We start from the raw sequence: 18,388 nt of genomic DNA, 5'->3' as shown, positions 1-18,388 counted from the left end.
AGTTTTACCTGCGTAGTTCCCGTACCGTAGGAATACGTAACAAAATAGCCTATTATGACGATTATTAGAGGAAACACCTCGAGCAGGTCCCAGGACTTGTGACACGGGTGTAGGTTTAAGGGATCCCTTTAGAATGCATTGACTCTCCCCTGCCTGCCATGTTCTCCATGCCCACACTAAATTTATGATCACTAATTACAACATAGAACATTATTTTAGTTAAAACGTAACAAACGAAACGAACAATAAATCAAATATTACCTCTCTATAACATAAGTAGTTTAGATAAATGACTTTAAGTATTAAATAAAACTGCACACATGTAACATAGTCATTATGTATTTCGTGGAGCGAATCTCGTGTACATTAAAATAGAATACATTCAAGTTTTATAACAGTATGTAACTATTTATATAAAATTAACTATTAAAATTAACTTTTATGCATTTATTGCTGCCGTTTGCAATTAAACCCTGGAGACGAAAGACACCTTTGGAACTAAATATGTAAGCAGTGGCGTTCATAAGGATTTTAACTAGGGTATGTACAAATTATACAAAATGGGAAATCCTTCCCCAACACAAGGTTATTAATGGGTATTCAGGGTAAGCAGGGCATTTGCATTTATAGTACGCCACTGCATTTATGTAAAACCAAATATAATGGTCTTAAGTATATGACTTGATATTACACCAACCAAATGTTTACGCGACTCCCAAGTACCAGTTCTATTTTTTTTTAATATTAATATATCAAAAAAAAATTTATTAATAGAATAAAATTACAATTATTATGTATTTGATTTATAGAAGACTAGCGGCCCGGTACGTGCTTCGCTACGTATAAAGTGAAATAAAATAAACAAATCGGAACATCAAATTCATTTATTTAATCAAAAAAATATTTTATTTAAAATCGAAATCAATTGCTAGCTATTTACAACACACTTAATCCAAAACATTTGGATAAACAATATTTTTTGTTTTTCCATTTTGAGCATAAATAAACAAACGGCTGGGGGTACCGACTCTGGAACAGGCAACATATAACTGGCCATGTGAAAAACAATGTTCCTCCAAATTCACACCACAAACGTGAAGTGTTTGACCTTGGGCCTTGTTGATGGACATCGCAAATGATAAACGCACAGGATATTGTAAACGTTTGAACTCAAAAGGCATATCAGTTGGAATCATAGGTATACGCGGTATCAAAACAACTTCTCCTTTTGATTTACCAGTTAAGATCGTAGCTTCAATCAAATTTGGCAATAACTTTTTCACTGCCAATCTTGTTCCGTTACACAGTTTTGGTGGATTAATATTTCGCAATAATATAATCGAAGAACCAACTTTCAGATTCAAGCAATGCGGTGGCATACCAGCCGGCTCCAATGAATTTAAAAATTCAATTGGATAATTCATTGCCTCATCTTGATTCATAACACTGTCAATTGATTTATATTTCGTGACTACGCCTGGCAGTTTCGCTTGAATTTGAAAATTAATTGCATTGACATGAATGTTTTTCGGTGCTAAAATGGCGCGTTCTGTCAACCAATCATGATTTCTGTAATTCTGAACAATATTCGGAAAAACACATTCAATCAATTCATCTATCGATTGCGCAATTGTACAAAAATTGTTCGGTACAGCGATCAATCCGTTGGTTCTGTCGATTTGTATTTTGCCGTCACCAATTTCTAACAATTGTTTTGAGAACTCATGGGCAGCTGGATCATTTTGTAGGTGAACACGCATATTAATGTTTAGTGTCAATTTTTGTAGATATCTCCAAAGAACTGATGACTTCAAGCAGGCATTTATTTCATCAGCAGGAGTTGATCGAGGAATGACAGGCAATGTTTGACGAAAATCCCCTGAAAGTAATATCAAAGCACCACCAAAAAGCTGTTGATTACCACGTAAATCTTGCATTGTTCGATTGAATGCTTCTAGTGATTTTTTATTCGCCATTGTACACTCATCCCATAAAATAATTGACGTTAATCGCAGAACTTTTGCCATAGCAGAATTTCTCGATATATTGCAAGTTGGAGTTTCAATCACCTGTACATTCAATGGCAATTTTAATGCAGAGTGTGCGGTCCGACCACCTTCTAATAATGTAGCAGCAATTCCCGAAGATGCAAGTGCTAGTGCAATTTTCTGATCTGATCGAATAGTCGCTAAAATCAATGATATAACGAACGTTTTACCTGTGCCACCAGGTGCATCCAAAAAATATAATCCACCTGCATTATTGGAAACGGCTTGCATGATTGTATCATATACATGTTTTTGCTGAATATTTAATTTGGTTATATTCGATTGTACAAATAAACGCAAATCATTACAGTTGAATTCCTGCTCACGTTGCAATTCACGATCAAACAAATCATGCATGGGACGATTTGGTGCGGTCATACCCAATTGTACTAATGCTTTATTTGCAATCGTTAGACATATATCTTCAATTATTATCAAAGCTTCGTTGCACATTTCCAAGGTAATCAACAAATCAGGATTTCTTGCATGATGACGCATACGAATTAAAATATCTTCTGCCATATAATTTTTATATTTGTTCCATAATTCAAGTGGATTTGATGGCATACATGTCGATAATATAATGGCAAATAGCATTCGTATTTGTTGTGGATGAGCTGACGTAGATGCATCATTAAGTGTTGAATCCCAATGTGCATCATCCTCCAACAAATGCAAGAGTTGACATGCTTCACGATATGTTTGACACAAATGACCGTCGACTGTCCTTAATTCTTGAAATGATTTTGGGCCATTGACGTTAACTAATAGCAATCGCAAATAAAAACACTCAGCATTGTTTGGATGTACTGTATACATTCTCCCAATTGCATCTGTTTTGAAAATGCCTGAATGCCCATCGACTGCTGTTCCTTGTTTACGTCTTTGAAATTTTTTTGAAGACACATTCCATGTATAGTACTGAGGCACTTCGGAATATAACAAATTTCTAGCAAATGTATCAGTTTCGCATAATTTGAAAAAAGCTGTCAACGTAGTCGCTGGTGGGTGTGCTGCTCTTTCCAATGCATTTGCTTCATTAAAATAAATACGTTGGCCATTCTCAAGATGCACAGCTAAGTGAACAACCACAGGATGTCTTTCGTGCATTGGAAACGACAGAATCCTCCAGACAGCTTCATTACTACTAATATAGCGCCCCAGTTGATACTGAGTAATTTCATCATTTCTATTATCACCAGCTACACCGAAAACAGCCATATCGCTCCCTTTATTTACATACTTGCAAATATATTTAATGGATTTGACTGAATTACAATACTCCACATTTATATGAGCCTTGAATATTTTCGATAATAATGGACAATACGGAACCACCCAACGATTATCAACTTCAACGTCCTGGTTACGCATTCTAATGGTTGCCGTTTTGCCATTATCATTAGGTGATCTACGTCTATACAACGGATATCCGTCATTGCCCGTTATTGTGTCTGAAGTCAATTGTCTTGGGTATCGTTTCGAACACTTTCCATCAATCATACATGGCGAATTCATATTTAGTTCACCGCACGGACCATGTATCATGTTTTTAACGACAACATCAAATAACTCAGGATCAACAGTTTGATCAGGAATTTCACCTGATATAACGTTATCGATTTGATCCGGAGTTATTTTATTTACCAGCCAAATTAATATATGTGCGTGCGGCAATCCCCTTTTTTGCCATTCGATGGAGTACATATGGCAACGCACCTCTCCAAATACACGTAATTTCACAATTAAATCCATAAGTGCTTTCAATTTTCGCCGAAAAACACGTGCTGTAATGTCATGACGATCAGTTGTCGACTGGCCTTCAAATAAATTGTTCTTGATGTCATCCCACTGCGGATTACATGTAAATGTAATGAACAGATCCGGTCGACCGTATTTTCGTACATAAGACATTGCGTCTTGTGCATATTCGTTCATATGCCGTGGGCTACCAATATACGAAGATGGCAATATAGTTAAACGTCCGATGTCATTAACATTAGCATCATTCGCTATCGCATCTTGCAAATGAATATATTCTTCGGATCTTAATTTTGCTTGGTTGAAACGAATATAATTAAGACGTTCAGTCTCTATTTTGGCATACATATCAACGATGTACTGATGATATAGTTTACCACATTTTAAGATATAATTTTGTTCTTGTGGACGAATCATCAATCGATACGAATAAAAATTCATGGCACTAACTTTTTTCTGTATATGTAGACCTGAAAATAATTACAAAATGTGACTTTAGAAAGTTGTAGAAATGAAATGTCAACACACTAAAAATAGGTCAATTATTTACCTGTTCGTGGATCAATCATTGGTATATTGATATGGTAACCATCGTCACCTTTCCAATGCAATATTGGGTACTGTAATGCATCGTAACTACGATGAAGTTCCGAAACACGTTGCAATTGCTCATTTCTACGATGAAGTACAATATCACGGGATTGAAACTGATCACCAAGAATTACAATTGCAACCTCATCAATTGTTGGTGCATTAAATCGCCTTGCATGCTCTCCAAAAGGTGTTCTATCAGCTCTTATTACGATTTTGTGATTATCAGTTGGCATACGATCGAGAGCAATTTTAAACAATTGAACTAATGCGTTATGCTGATGGAAAAACCTTTGTAGCTCACGAATAATTTCTCGTCTTGTATTCGAAACAATTGCACAACGTTGATCCAATTCACGATTTTCATCACCAATAAAATAAATTTGCAAAAATTGATGATCAGCGTCGGGGTATGGCAATAACGAACCAGCTTGATGATAAATCTGGCCCTGAATCTGTAACATGTATACAATTTTAGGTAAATCTTATATCAGTTTTTTTTTAAATATACTTTATGCTTCAGATTGATACAAACATGGAATAATCCTGTTGAAGTATTTACCTTAAACGTCGGCATAAAATTATCTCTAATAATTTTAGTTGCACCAAAAGAAGTCATTTGAAATGCCGAATTGTATTGTTGAATATGACTCCGAAAGTGCTTCGACGCTTGCGATGTCCCAAAAATAAATGAATACAATGGTTCGGGTGGAGTTTCTAATGCTGGCAATCTCACTTTGCCATTAGCACAACACATGCCGGGCGTTTCACCTGGAAAGTTAGCCGCATCACAATGTGGACATATTGCGTCCATCATTCCAATGTATCCATACATACTATAATCAATCTGACTGTTGTAATTAAAAGCAGCACGCATCATTTCAGCCAAAACAGCACGACGTATTCGTGATGGCCGTGCAAGATTCAGTACAGGTACTGGGTTAACAAATCCATTGCGTGCATTACGTTCACGCTGCGATGCATTAGCTTGTGCGCGTTCATCTGCAGTCTGTGATCGTCTTAGTAATGCCACATCATTTGCATTACGCGTTCGCCGACCTATATTTGCTCGTCTGGCTGGTGGCATTTTTCCCGTATGCACATATGTTTTCGCTTAAAACTCGAAAAAAAAAATTAGAACAAAAAAAAAACAAATTCCCAAGAAGCTGTCGCATATGATGCCATGTGAAATCATATACGGCAACTTAGAAAAGTACACATAAATTCATCGAACCACGTCCAAAATGAACTGACGGCATGAATGACATAACAACGTGCTTGTCCTGTCAACAAAACTTCAAAAAAGTTTCTGTGAAAAAAGTTTCTATTGAATTCATTTATTACAAAAAATGTGACAAATGAGGAACGGCTCGACCGATTTTATGCAAACTTCACATAAACCATCTACTAAATATGCCGACCAAATCCTAAGCATTTGGTTTGGATAGGTGAGCCCGTTCTTGAGTTATGGAATTACAACGAAAAGTGGCATTGATTTTTATATATATAGATAGATACTTTGAAAGTTGATTGTAAAACTCAGTAGTGTGCCCTGTATCAAGATTAGTTTGGGGGCCCTAGTTTTTTTACATGTTTTTTTCCTCCGGAAAACAACAGATTAAGTGAGATTGTAGATTGAATTTTACAAATTTTTGTCTTCACTCGTAAGGAGCCCCTGTGGTTCAGGGACCCATATCATTGTTACGGCTGATACGCCCTTGGTAAAGGTATACCTACCTACCTTTACAATCAATTTACAAAGTACACCATACATTATAAAAATATGCCTAACTTTAACATCTCATCCTACATACAGCAGGTATGTGATATCTGGAATATGAGTGACATTAGAATGTAGTTTTTTTCAAGTAGGTGTGTTATCTACAAATAAAATGAAAGTGAACCTAATGAGTCTTGTATTAAAGTTTAAATTCGACTACACTCTAGCGGAGCATTTGTATATCTAATAATAAGTAATACATCGTGCAATTTTGTAGTTATAGTAGTCGCTAGTGTTTTTCAGATAGCATGGGTACGGTGACAGTTCGCTTCACTCTTGCTGGTTTGCCGCGATTCACGATAATAGCACGTATTATGAACGTCATAAAGCAACTGTCACAGTACCCATGCTTTCTGAAAAACACTTTAACAGAAGTTTTCTAGCAAAGCGCGACTAATCCAAACCATTATCATTCATTTTCATCAAGCATATACCGTATTTAGATACATAATAGCAGTAAGAATTCACAGAAAGAGTTAAGTGCATATATTTAAAGGGAAAAAGAGGGAATTCTAGAATAAAATGCTTTAATAGGAACTGACGTGTGAATGCCACAGTTAGATTAAAAATATTTTAAATAGATGAATTAAAGCAAGCCTGTTTCTTCTTTCATGAAAAGGACTATACATGTAAGCTAAGAACCATCTCGTTTGAGTGTGTTCGTCGATTTGCTAATTTTATATGTTCTACCTTTAGTAGGATTTCTATTTTCTTTTTCATTTCTATTTTCATTTTTGTATTTTCAACCTAGTGGTTGAACCTACACTATAGGTTTAATTAATGGAAATACATCGATAACTTTGTTATCTTAATAAATTACCTATATAAATATTATTATTATGCATTTGTTAATAAGTAGTGTTATACAACAATTATTATAGTTTAATTTTTTATTTAAATTGATGCTGATTTCATACAAAATAATTCTTTTATATTGTGTGGTTTAATTAAGTGAATATTTTGAAGTAGTGTTTTTGAAAATCTTGCTTACCAAAATTAAATTGATGACAAAATTAATTGATAATTTTCTATTGAACTTTGGAGGACACATTCGACCTTTTGTCGCAAAAATACAACTTAAAAGGTGAAATAAGGGAATGAATATTTCGCCCATCATTTATAAATTTAAATTATACATATTTATGCTTTTACCTGAGAAAAATTAAACTGCAAGCAAACAAAGTGTATAAAATCAGCTCAGTAAAGAAAAAATCAAAACCAAGCATCCAGTCAACCAATCACAATACAAGATACTCGTAAAAATCTCATCTTGTAATTGGCTAGTTTAAAACTTCTTTGTTTTAAAACGTTTTCTGATTGGTTGTAACTTAAGACACCTTTTTTGAACTTTCCTTGAATCAAAATAATGATAATGCAGTCTTTAATAAAGCATAACATCTATTTCTTCTAACAAACAAAAAATAAAGTAAACATTAAATCTCTTGCACTAAAACCATGACTTCTGGTTTCAAATAAACATCTTTGTTCGGGCTTCTATTAATGTCTTCGATTATGGAATTGTGCCAGGCGAATGTGAGCACTGTCGCTGGTACTAAACGTAGATCAATAAGGGTCTTATTTGCATCATCCTCTTCTACTAGTTTGTGTCCTGTAGGTGTGTTTAGGACGAAAGGCAGACCGCTGTGCTCGAGGTTTTCTTGTACGAAGTCGTGTATATCTTGGTAGCGTTCGTAGACTGAAAAAGTGCCCTGTAAGAGTTGATCATATTAATGTTTGCAACAAGATCAAGTATTCAGTGTCGGAAACAAACGACAAGCTATTATCTCAAGACTAATTACATAATACATAAGGACTATAGCTTCGCAACTTCGTTCGTAACACTCCCGATGATGCGCGCAGGCCGAGGGGCGTGTAGCTATGAATGAAAAACCCACGACTGCTGCACGTCACTTCCCCGCACGCACGATTTCATACCCGAGCAATATTTCCCCCTGTCACCCGCATATCATGAGAGTGTTATCAACGAACTTGCCAGACTATAGTATCGCTCTCAAATTCACAAACAAAACTATCAGTCATTTTTCGAGGAACAGTAGTTTAGATTAGATATATTATATCTTATACTAAACTAGAAGTGGTTGACCGTTTTTTACACCATTCAACGTCAAAAAGGGTGTATTTTTACGGGGTCTTTTAACCGACGAACACGATTACAACTATGAAACATCGATTCTATAGAGACAGTGTTTATAATAGCATTAGATCGTTGATAATATACTTTGACAGAAAAGTAACGTCTGGCGAGGCAGGTCTTTATGTAATTAGTCTGAGGCTGGTAAGGTTGTTGGTTGAAAGTGCTCTGACACTTCACAATCTAGTTTCTCAATATCTGTTATACCAAAGAACAGCAAGACACCCTGTACATTATGCTGTTATCGCCATGTCTGTTTGCTGTGATAGGTCCAAGTTCCAAATTCCGCTTTCAAGAGATTTTTGTCTGAAATGGTTTGTTTTACATATTGTTGCTGCCGCTATCGCTTTCATACCGAAAGTGATGTTTTTCATTTCGACGCATTATAAATAAATATATACCCCATATTAGATACTTGTAACGTCCAATGATCAACGATGATTTAATTAAACTAACCTGCAATAGTATTCCATCAGGGAACCTGATCCTGATGATCGCAAACTTGTATTTCCGCATCTCCCTCAACTCGTCCTTTTCTCGCATCGCCTTCGTGCGTAGCATTTGACTCTTCTCAATTGCTTCAGCCCTGGTGAGAAAGAAATATTACTATTTAGCACCTTGAACTTGTTCGCAACTATGGGCCTCATGAGAAGGCTCAGAGTCACACAGCGGGCGATGAAACGAGCTATGATAGGAGTATCCCTGCGTGATCGAATCAGAAATGAGGAGATACGTAGAAGAATCAAAGTCACCGACATAGCTCAACGAATCGCGAAGCTGAAGTGGCAATGGGCGGGGCACATAGTTCGATAAGGCGATGGACGTTGTGGTCCCAAGGTGCTGGACCCCGCACTAGAAAGCGCAGTGTTGGTCGACCCCCACCAGGTGTACTGACGACATCAAGAGAGTCACAGGGATTCGCTGGATGCAGGTGGCTCAGTATCGTGATGTTTGGAAGTCCCTACAAAAGGCAGTCCTGCAGTGAACGTCCATCGGCTGATGATGATGATAACACCTTGCTACATATATATTTTGTTAGCATTTAGTCTGTCCATTGCATGACAGATGAAAATATTTTTTAAATCACGGAAATATTTTTAAAATCGTTATATTATGTACAGTTTTTAGACGTGATAATTATTCCCCTTTCAACTCTAAAGTGAAAACATGCAGAAGATTTAACAAAAAACTCGTCGAATACCCCTTTTGCTATTTGACAAGCTTCAAGCTTTATAAAGTGAAACCTGAATTTGACACATTTTACAATTTTATCTCTAAATAAAAAAGAAAGTCGTGTTAGTAACAGTATTTATAACTCAAGATCGGCTGAAACCGATTTAGCTGAAATTTGGTAGAGAGGTAGTTAGGTAGAACCAGAAGACGGATATAGGATACTACATAAGGCTAGGGGTCGGATTTTACGTGGACGAAGTACCGAGTGTTCGCTAGTATTTAATAAAAATGTGTTTTTTTTTTAACTTATTAGATAGGTTACCTAAGCTGATGTTCCTTCTTCAGCTCCTCAGGCGTGAGGGCATAGAAGGAAGGCGGTAGTTGAACTTTGTTAGCAGCTTGCGAAGGCAGAAGCACTTGCAGATTCCTGTCTAACTCCAGTTGAATCGGTTCTGCTGATCTCAGTGCTTCAATTAAAGTCTGCAATATAAAAGAACACTAGTCAATATAGACACAATTAATGTTTGCGTCTATGAGAGAAAAACATGCATAAGTATCGAGAATAAATTACTATATTTTTTTATTATTCATTAGTCCTTACACCTGAAATTAAGTGGAAGGCTTTGTAGAGGCAGAAGTTTATTCTAACCGTACCTCCGACGGTTTCTACGCGACATCGTACCGGAACGCTAAATCGCTTGGCTCTACGTGTCTGCCGGTAGGGCCTGGACTAATTAAGAAAACCTCAATCGGCCCACCCGAAGATCGAAATCAGGACCTCTGTTTTATAAATACTACACATAAACGATTTAATTAAACAGTTAAAAAGAAATATATCTCAATACAACAATTTAAAAAAAATAAGATTGATTGGTTAAAAAAGGTATACAATATAAGAGAACTCACTGTCAAACTCTCCACTGAAGGCACATTTTCCTGATTGAACACCAGAAAGTCTTCCTCAACGCCTTCCGCGTTAGCTAACTTCTGTTGCGTGAACCCAGCGGCGAGCAGCAGCTCCAACGATCCCTCTATAGGCTGCACTCTTTCACGGAAGGCTCTAGACATTTTGATAAAGCTTATTATAGATTCTTTACCCTGAATATTGGCAAAACTGCCACATTGGTCCAATTGATTAACCAGTGTGATTTCGCATTATGTGATCATTTGGTCGGTTCTTGGGTTTGGTTATGATTTTTTTGAAATTTGTTTATTCTTTACAAGCGGACGCCTGTGACTTCGTACGCATGAATTTCTGTTTTCCAAATCCCGCAGGAACTATGGACTTTTCTGGGATAAAAAATAGCCCTTATTTCTGCTCCAAGGTCAAATTTATCCTTAAACCAAAGTCCATTTAAATCCGCTTGGCGGTTTGGCCGACTGTTATGAAAAGGGCAGACTTACATTCACATTTATAATATTATTATGCATTTATTTAAAAATAAAATGAACTAGACCATTATTCCTCTTTTCTTCTCCAATTCATATTCCTAAATACTGCTTTAATGGGTACAGCAATAATGCAACAAACGGGCCTCAAGGACCCCAATTTAAATCTGACTTTTTAATTGTTGAGCTATTGCAACTTACTCGGGACTAAATATACATGTATGTAGTGCTGAAAAGTGAAAATATTGACTTACTTGTTAGACATTCGAATTTTCTGATACTTTTCCTCTTCAGGGTAAGTGATAATGTTCTCCAAATACTTGCAAAGTGTTTCCACACACGTCTCAACCTAAAAGTAAGCAAAAAATAAAACTGAAAATTCAGTTTCCTTGATCCCATTTTTATTATTTACAAGGAAAACCAACAAAATTTTGTTGCACATTATAGTGGGTTTTATTTAAATAATTGATGAACCATTCAGATAGTCTACCAGATGGTAACTGGAATACCATGTTCTATAAACAGTGTAATACTTCTGACTTCATAGATGATGCAAGGAACACATCCAAATGTTGACCTGTGTCTATCACCCTGAGGCATAGCTGTTAAGCTTGAATGTTGGCACTCATGCTCTATTGAAACAGCAATGCTGTGTATAAGGAAATAAGACTATGGTATTAGAAAACATCAAATCAATTGAGAAATGTCATCTACCTACTGTATGATATCCACCAGTAGGCACCGGATGACATTTGTTACATATCAATTTCGTAAATGTCAACTAACCACTGAACGAAATGGACATTATTAAACTTATTACTAACAAAATAAAACATTTAAGCATACCTTTTCCTTGTTGTTATTACAAGATTGTATGATGAGGCATGCAGTCAGACCTCGCTCGTCCTCCAACTGTTCATACAGGAATGTTTTGATGTTTCTCTTCCATTCATCACGAGGTAGAATATCATTGCTTATTAGGGGGCATCTGAAATTGATACATTTTTATATTTCTTTTTGTTGTTATTCAATTATATGCCTCATTGTAAATCGACATAACCATTGCTTTTACTTCATTTGTCCAAAAACTCAAGAGTATAGTCAAAGTCAAAGTCAAAATTCATTTATTTCAAATAGGTTTAGTTTACAAGTATATGGGAGTAAAGTAAACTCAAACAGTAAACATTAAAATGAAATAATTGAAATGTTAAACACGAACTATAAAATGATTTATACTATTTATAAATAAGGACACATATTTCCTTACAGTAACTGATGCCACACTACCCATATTGAATTTGGGAATTTTCTAGTCTTTGTTGTCTGCGAAAAACCTAATATTCTGGGAATTTTCTGGTCTTCATTGTCTGAAAAAAACCTAACCCGCACTTAATAAATACCTAACTGTCTCAACAATGTTTGATTATAAAATCAGTTATCGATGGCTTAATTGACTTTCATTGATTTTTCATGAAGAATAGAAAAATCATTTGTCATTCACATTCCCTTAAAGCTAAACTTACTTGAAGAACACTCCTGATGCAGCATAATTTTTGGGCACATCACTTTCGATTTCCACTTTTGGGCTTGACTCTCTTGGCTCTGATTTAGAGTTGGTGGCATTTTCGTTTTCTAACTCTTTCTTGACTTGCGCCTAAAATTAAAGTTATTAGGATTATTTTACAAATGTTATATATCAATATATACTTCATTAAACTTTTGGTAGCTTAAACTTTAGAATGACTTAATCTTTTGACACAATAGACAATTTTAAATGTTGTTATTATTTTTACTTAGTATTATTGTTACTTAGTAGACTTTTTCTAGTGTACTTCAAATACAAGGACTTGAAAATTCAAGTCAACTTTTTTTTTCTGATAGGGTAAATGCCATAGGCTCCTTATGGGCCCTCAGCAGCATCACCCGGCGGTTTGGGCGAGCGCAGAAGCATTGCCTGATAGGGCCCGAAGGCAGAAGCAGAGTAGATGGGCGGAACGACTCTCTAAGGGCGTCGCCTCTGAGACTCGGACCTCGATTTAGAGGGTCGTTCGGGAAGGGTGCTTTAGCCTGAGTGTATCCGGTCGCCCCCGAGATCGTGAGTTAAAAAGCTCACGTCTGGGTGACATCAGATATCGGGGACCTCGTCTTCGCCGGCGAAAACGCTGTGTAGCTTGTGTTTGTGTTGCCTGGGAAACATTGTCAGGATCTCAAAGGACGTCGAGTTTTTTTGGGCGTCTACAATCTGCGTTGGTATCGGAGAAGTAGCTGCAAGCCTCACCGATTAGTTGGTTGGGGTGGATGGCGGCTCTCTCAAAATAAGTTTTCGAGAGCTGTTTCAAAATTACAAGTAACTCAGCATTTGCTCTTTTTATACAACAACTAGCGGACGCACGCAACTTCGTCCGCGTGAAACTCGATGTAAACTTTCAACTACCTCTAAAAAATTAAGTTAAAATTCTTCCTGAATTTCTTGGCTATAAACCTCACGGAGCCCGAGACCTTTCCAACGAATACAAAACCGTGAAAATCGGTTCGTGCGTTCTGGAGTTATAGCATCAGGAAGGAAAACCCGACTTATTTTTAAATAGTAGATAATCATTTATAGTCCTACAAATTACATTTAAACCTTTAAAAATGAAACATTTTAAAAGAGATCGCTACCTTAAATGACAAGGTCAACTTTTGTTTGCTACTTTTTTAAACCAATGACTTTCCTTGTTTTTGTAGTGTATAAATTAGAATTAAGCAATACAAATATATATTACTTAAAAATAAATCTAAGGTTTAAAATATGATATATATAATATTGAATATTATATTGAATGTGTTCCAGCCTTCACAATTCAAAGTGCGGAGTGAGCACACTTTCCCGCGCGAGAACTAGGTGGCGCTGCTAGATATCATGTTCTTTTTAGTACGCGCTACAACATTGCTATTCAGAAAGTACTAATATTGAGACACGTTATCGTTTCGCTACAAACAAACTTACAAACTAGCCTCTTAAGCTAGCGACGCCCGCGGTTTTATTCCGCATATTTTTGAAAAGTCTCATCGCGAGACTTCAGAATCAGACCAAATTTAAACTCTAAGTCTAAACTCAAAAGTACAAATACAAAGTAGAGGTTGAGATTCTCTAGTCTCTACCTCTACTTTGTACTAGAGATTTGAGAATTAGAGATTATAGACTGCAGCAAAATAAAAATACAACAAAATAATAATAAATATAGATAATACTGACAAATGCAGATAAGATAAGCAGTAAGGACTAAGCAGATACAGTTAGCATAGCAGACAACACACGGTTTCATTTCATTTGCGTAGTTCCCGTTTAACATGAGGATGAAATATAGCCTATGACACACTAACAAATAACGGGACTTTCTTGTAGTTAAAGAACTTTACATCTATACAATAAAAAGTACTAGCTGACTTCGCTTCGACTTATGTGCACTTCTTCCCTATCCCTACCCTAAACTACTACTACTCCTACCCCTACCTTACCCCAACTCTTAACCATACTTCACCCTACACCTACCCTACCCCACCCCTAAATTAATTTGTTAGAAAAAATGTGATAAATGTAGAACTGCTCAACTGATTTTGTACAAACTTAACATAAACCATCTACTAAATAGTCCGAACAAAGCCTAAACATTTGGATAGGCATTGATTTTTATATAAATAGATAAATTTCAATTGACTAAACAAAATGTACCAAACTTGTGTCTTAATTCTATTTAGAGAGAATGTCAATCCAATTTAGCAAACTAAAACCTGAAAAGTAAATAAAATAATAAACTGAAACTTGATGAAATCAGTTCTTAATATAAAATGCTTACTTTTTTTTTAAACACCCCAAAGCCCGCGACTTTGTCTGCGTGAAAGTTTCAACCCTTGTCCCACAGCCACCATTTTGGAGAAATGGGTACAAATGGTTTTTATGATTTATATGACAATGGTTTTACAAGAATTTCTTTTTCTTTCATTTAATATAGTACAAAACACTATTCAAATTTATAAAAAAAAAATTCAACCCTCCCACTGCTGGACATTTGAGTGCCCAAGCAACCGGTGGTCAGGGCTCCAGAGTGAAGAAGGCTCCAGAGGAACCTTCTCACAATATGCGCCGTCTCAAGAATCACTGCCTTCTGTATCCGACTTTTGATCTAACAGTTAAGCGAAAGCTTCATAAGGTGTTGGTTAAAGCTTTTTGCTATTAGACCATTGACTGAAACAACTATCGGAACAATAACAGTTGATTCAACATTCCACATGACAGTAATCTTGTGAGCAAGGTCCAAGTATTTTGATACTTTTTCCTTTCAGCTTTATTATCACCTCATTATCATCATGTGGAAAAGTAATATCAACAATTATTGCACCACACACCGATCAATCCACTATATCAGGTCAATTGGCAACAATATACATATCAGTGATAAAGTCCCAGTAGAGCAATGCACTGCTATTTTTAAGAACTGACGCTGGGTTGTATGTATAGTAAGGCATTTCAGAATTGATAATGCCATACTGAAGAGCAAGCTGTTGGTGAATTATCTTGGCTTCTTGATTATGTCAATGCAAGTATTCGCCGTTAGCAATGTGAGAACACCTAAACACAATATGACTCAGGACAATGACACACTCTACAAATGTCGTGAGTGCCATATTTCATAATAATATGTTTCCAGTAGTTTCTCGTCTTCATAACTTAGTTTATTTTTTTTAAATACAATAAGCACATTTACAAATGATTAAAGAATTTTACTGTATAGGAAATATGGCTTAAGCTAGCAAGCAGCTTTTACCTTTATTGCAGCCAATGATGTATTGAAGGCTGGATTATCTCTAGTCTGTTGTAGTCTTGCCAATGCAGCGTCCGCAGCAACTTTGCTCTCCTGTGACAACCCTGACCTTGTCACAATCTTGTCCTCCCTCCTAGAATGATTGGATGATTGACTACTGATTGTAGATTCACTGAGCTTGTGTCCCGGCCCAGCGAGCTTGAATTTAGCATCAATCTTCTTCTTTTTGAAGAAGTTCTTTATTTTCTCTGCCATTTTGTTTGGATTATATTCTTGGAGTGTGCTCTTTGGGGAGTTTCAGCTTAGAAACACTTTCTTTAAGTTGTTCAATAGTTGCTGATGTTGCTGTAATACAAATAATTGACCATTATTTTATCAATCAATATGGTTTTCTAAAGAGCTGACATCAGTTAGTCTAGAGATGCAAAATGAACTAATTCACATGCAAACTTTTAATTGTTATTAGTTATTGCTATGCATAAATGTGATGCAATTGTGCAAAAAACGTCGCTAATATGGAAATGGGAATAGAGTTTAAGTAAAATAAGAATGTTTTTATTAAGTAAGCCATCTGTTTGATGGTGTTTACAATAATAATTTTGAAATCGAAGCCTGCAATGCATTACGGTCCTATCAAACAATCGTAATCTAGTCACAACATTAAAATAAGAAGCAAATTGCGACTTACCCGGCTTCATAAACCGTTCCGAAATACGTTTCCCATACACTCTCCAAGACACGAAAATCAATAACAAAGTAAACAACAAAATCAAGGAGAACGTCTTAAACAAAAGAAACTGAAACTCGTTGCAGTAAAAAACTTCTGCAATCTCTTCGTAGAAGGATAATTCACTGAAATTCACAAAGGGTTTCGGCAAATTTTCGATCGGCAAAGATGACACGCACGACTGAAAGAAATCTTTCGCGAAGCCTAAAGTATCCTCTATTTGAAGATACAGAGCTTCGTAAAGGGTGGAATTGAAAACTGTGTTTTCAAATAAAGACATTACAATTTTATTGCATGAAGTTAAAAACTCGGTTGAATAAAACTAATGAAAAATAAACCCATCGTTTGCACAACTTTTCGTTTTCGACAAAATGTTGACATTTGACAATGACAAAACAAACTTCAAACAGTTGACATCGACTTTGACATTATCTGACAGCTGACAGAACGATGTTTGACATTGTTCTTTTTTTCTATTATTTTTTAGTTCTGGATTCTTCATTTTAGTAATAGACGAACCATGAACCAACTTCTTGTAAAATACGTGTACAAAGTTAAAAAAACTAAATTAGTAATATATTATGAAGAGAATATCACTAAATATTAATTATTGTGTAATTTTCATAAATTCAGGACAATAAATAATGTTTAAATAAGTAGCTATTAGTATTTTTTTTATTTAATGCCAAGTTAGCCCTTGACTGCGATCTCACCTGATAAAAACCCGAAGTTTAATATGGAAGCAGGCTAACTTGGAAGAGGTATAAGTTTATTCTATCCATACCTTTGACGATTTCTCCGCGGCATCGTATTGGAACGCTAAATCGCTACCAATTGCGCCAGACACAATCGTAAATCAAGAATGGAGTATTTAACCTAATAAAAAACCGCTTGAATTACAAAACATGGTGAAAGCAGATTTATGGATAGGAAGGTTACTAAACTTTAGCATTTTTCAAAATGATTTCTAAACTTGATTTCTATACACTATTCTACACGCTGAAACCAATTATCAAACATTTTTTAAATGTTTTTTGAGTCTTCTTTAAACACCAAGTTTCAGGCTTGAATTAGTTGGACGACATTGGAATACCGCTGCCTTTTTAGTTTATATTTCACTATTGAGCTGAGTTCAAAGTCACAGGATGCGAGATTAAGACTGTAGGAATAGTGCTTAAGCAGAATCAGACCAGAGTGGCTTAAAAAATATTGTTTAATATAGCGCGATGTGCGGGTGCATTATCTTCCAATGAAGTCGATAAGTGCCAATGAGCGACTTGTGGACACTGTGAAACAGAGTCTTCATCTATACTAATATTATAAAGCTGAAGAATTTGTTTGTTCGAACGCGCTAACCTCAGGCACTACTGGCCCGATTTTAAAAATTCTTTCAGTGTTAGATAGCCCATTTATCGAAAAAAGCTATAGGCTATATTTTATCCCCCTTTTCCTACGAGAACGGAATCCACGCGGCTGAAACCGCGCAGCGTCTGCTAGTAAAATATAGGTCGTCCGAAACGAGAATCGTCAGACAAGGCAAAATATCTGCTTTAGAACCGTTAGTACTAGTGATCTACTGAGCTACGGGATAGCACTATTTCATGAAATACAAATTTTTATTCACCTATACAATCTTCAGCACTCAAACCTCGTCTGAAGTTGAAGAGCATAATTACTCATAAACCGCGAAGCGTTAACTCTGATATTTGAAATTAATTAAAAATCCAAAAATATTGCAGGTAGGTAGAATTATTTTTATACTTGCTACTTACTAATAATAGGATGTACTAGCGTTCCTTAATAGTTAGACACACATACTTTAAATAGTTTTACCAAATCTCAAAACTTTCCTAGCGCCCTACGTACATAGACTGCCAAATTGGTTCAGTGGTTAGCATATGCGGCTGCAGATGTTAGACGTTTTTTAAAGAAATTCTCCTATATATCCAATAGCAGCCCAGA

The 18,388-nt window shown here is 35.9% G+C and overlaps 2 protein-coding genes across 2 annotated transcripts; both read right to left on the bottom strand.

The window, feature by feature from the left end:
* Nucleotides 1-321: 321 nt before the first annotated feature.
* On the bottom strand, nt 322-5,487 carry LOC128198707 (uncharacterized). Its single transcript, XM_052885271.1, has 2 exons — nt 4,360-5,487; nt 322-4,279 (listed from the first exon to the last, which is right to left on the bottom strand). The coding sequence occupies exons 1-2, from the start codon at nt 4,862-4,864 to the stop codon at nt 948-950; spliced, it is 3,837 nt and encodes a 1,278-aa protein (XP_052741231.1). The 5' UTR covers nt 4,865-5,487; the 3' UTR covers nt 322-947.
* A 2,073-nt stretch (nt 5,488-7,560) lies between these two features.
* On the bottom strand, nt 7,561-16,041 carry LOC112044398 (UBX domain-containing protein 6). Its single transcript, XM_024080235.2, has 8 exons — nt 15,703-16,041; nt 12,418-12,548; nt 11,741-11,882; nt 11,149-11,243; nt 10,412-10,565; nt 9,828-9,985; nt 8,789-8,918; nt 7,561-7,889 (listed from the first exon to the last, which is right to left on the bottom strand). The coding sequence occupies exons 1-8, from the start codon at nt 15,952-15,954 to the stop codon at nt 7,614-7,616; spliced, it is 1,338 nt and encodes a 445-aa protein (XP_023936003.2). The 5' UTR covers nt 15,955-16,041; the 3' UTR covers nt 7,561-7,613.
* Nucleotides 16,042-18,388: the final 2,347 nt, after the last annotated feature.

Source organism: Bicyclus anynana, chromosome 2, assembly GCF_947172395.1.
Source record: "Bicyclus anynana chromosome 2, ilBicAnyn1.1, whole genome shotgun sequence".
NCBI classification, from domain to species: Eukaryota; Metazoa; Arthropoda; class Insecta; order Lepidoptera; family Nymphalidae; genus Bicyclus; species Bicyclus anynana.
The sequence above is the reverse complement of the archived record's forward strand: the minus strand, read 5'-3'. Positions and strand labels throughout refer to the sequence as shown.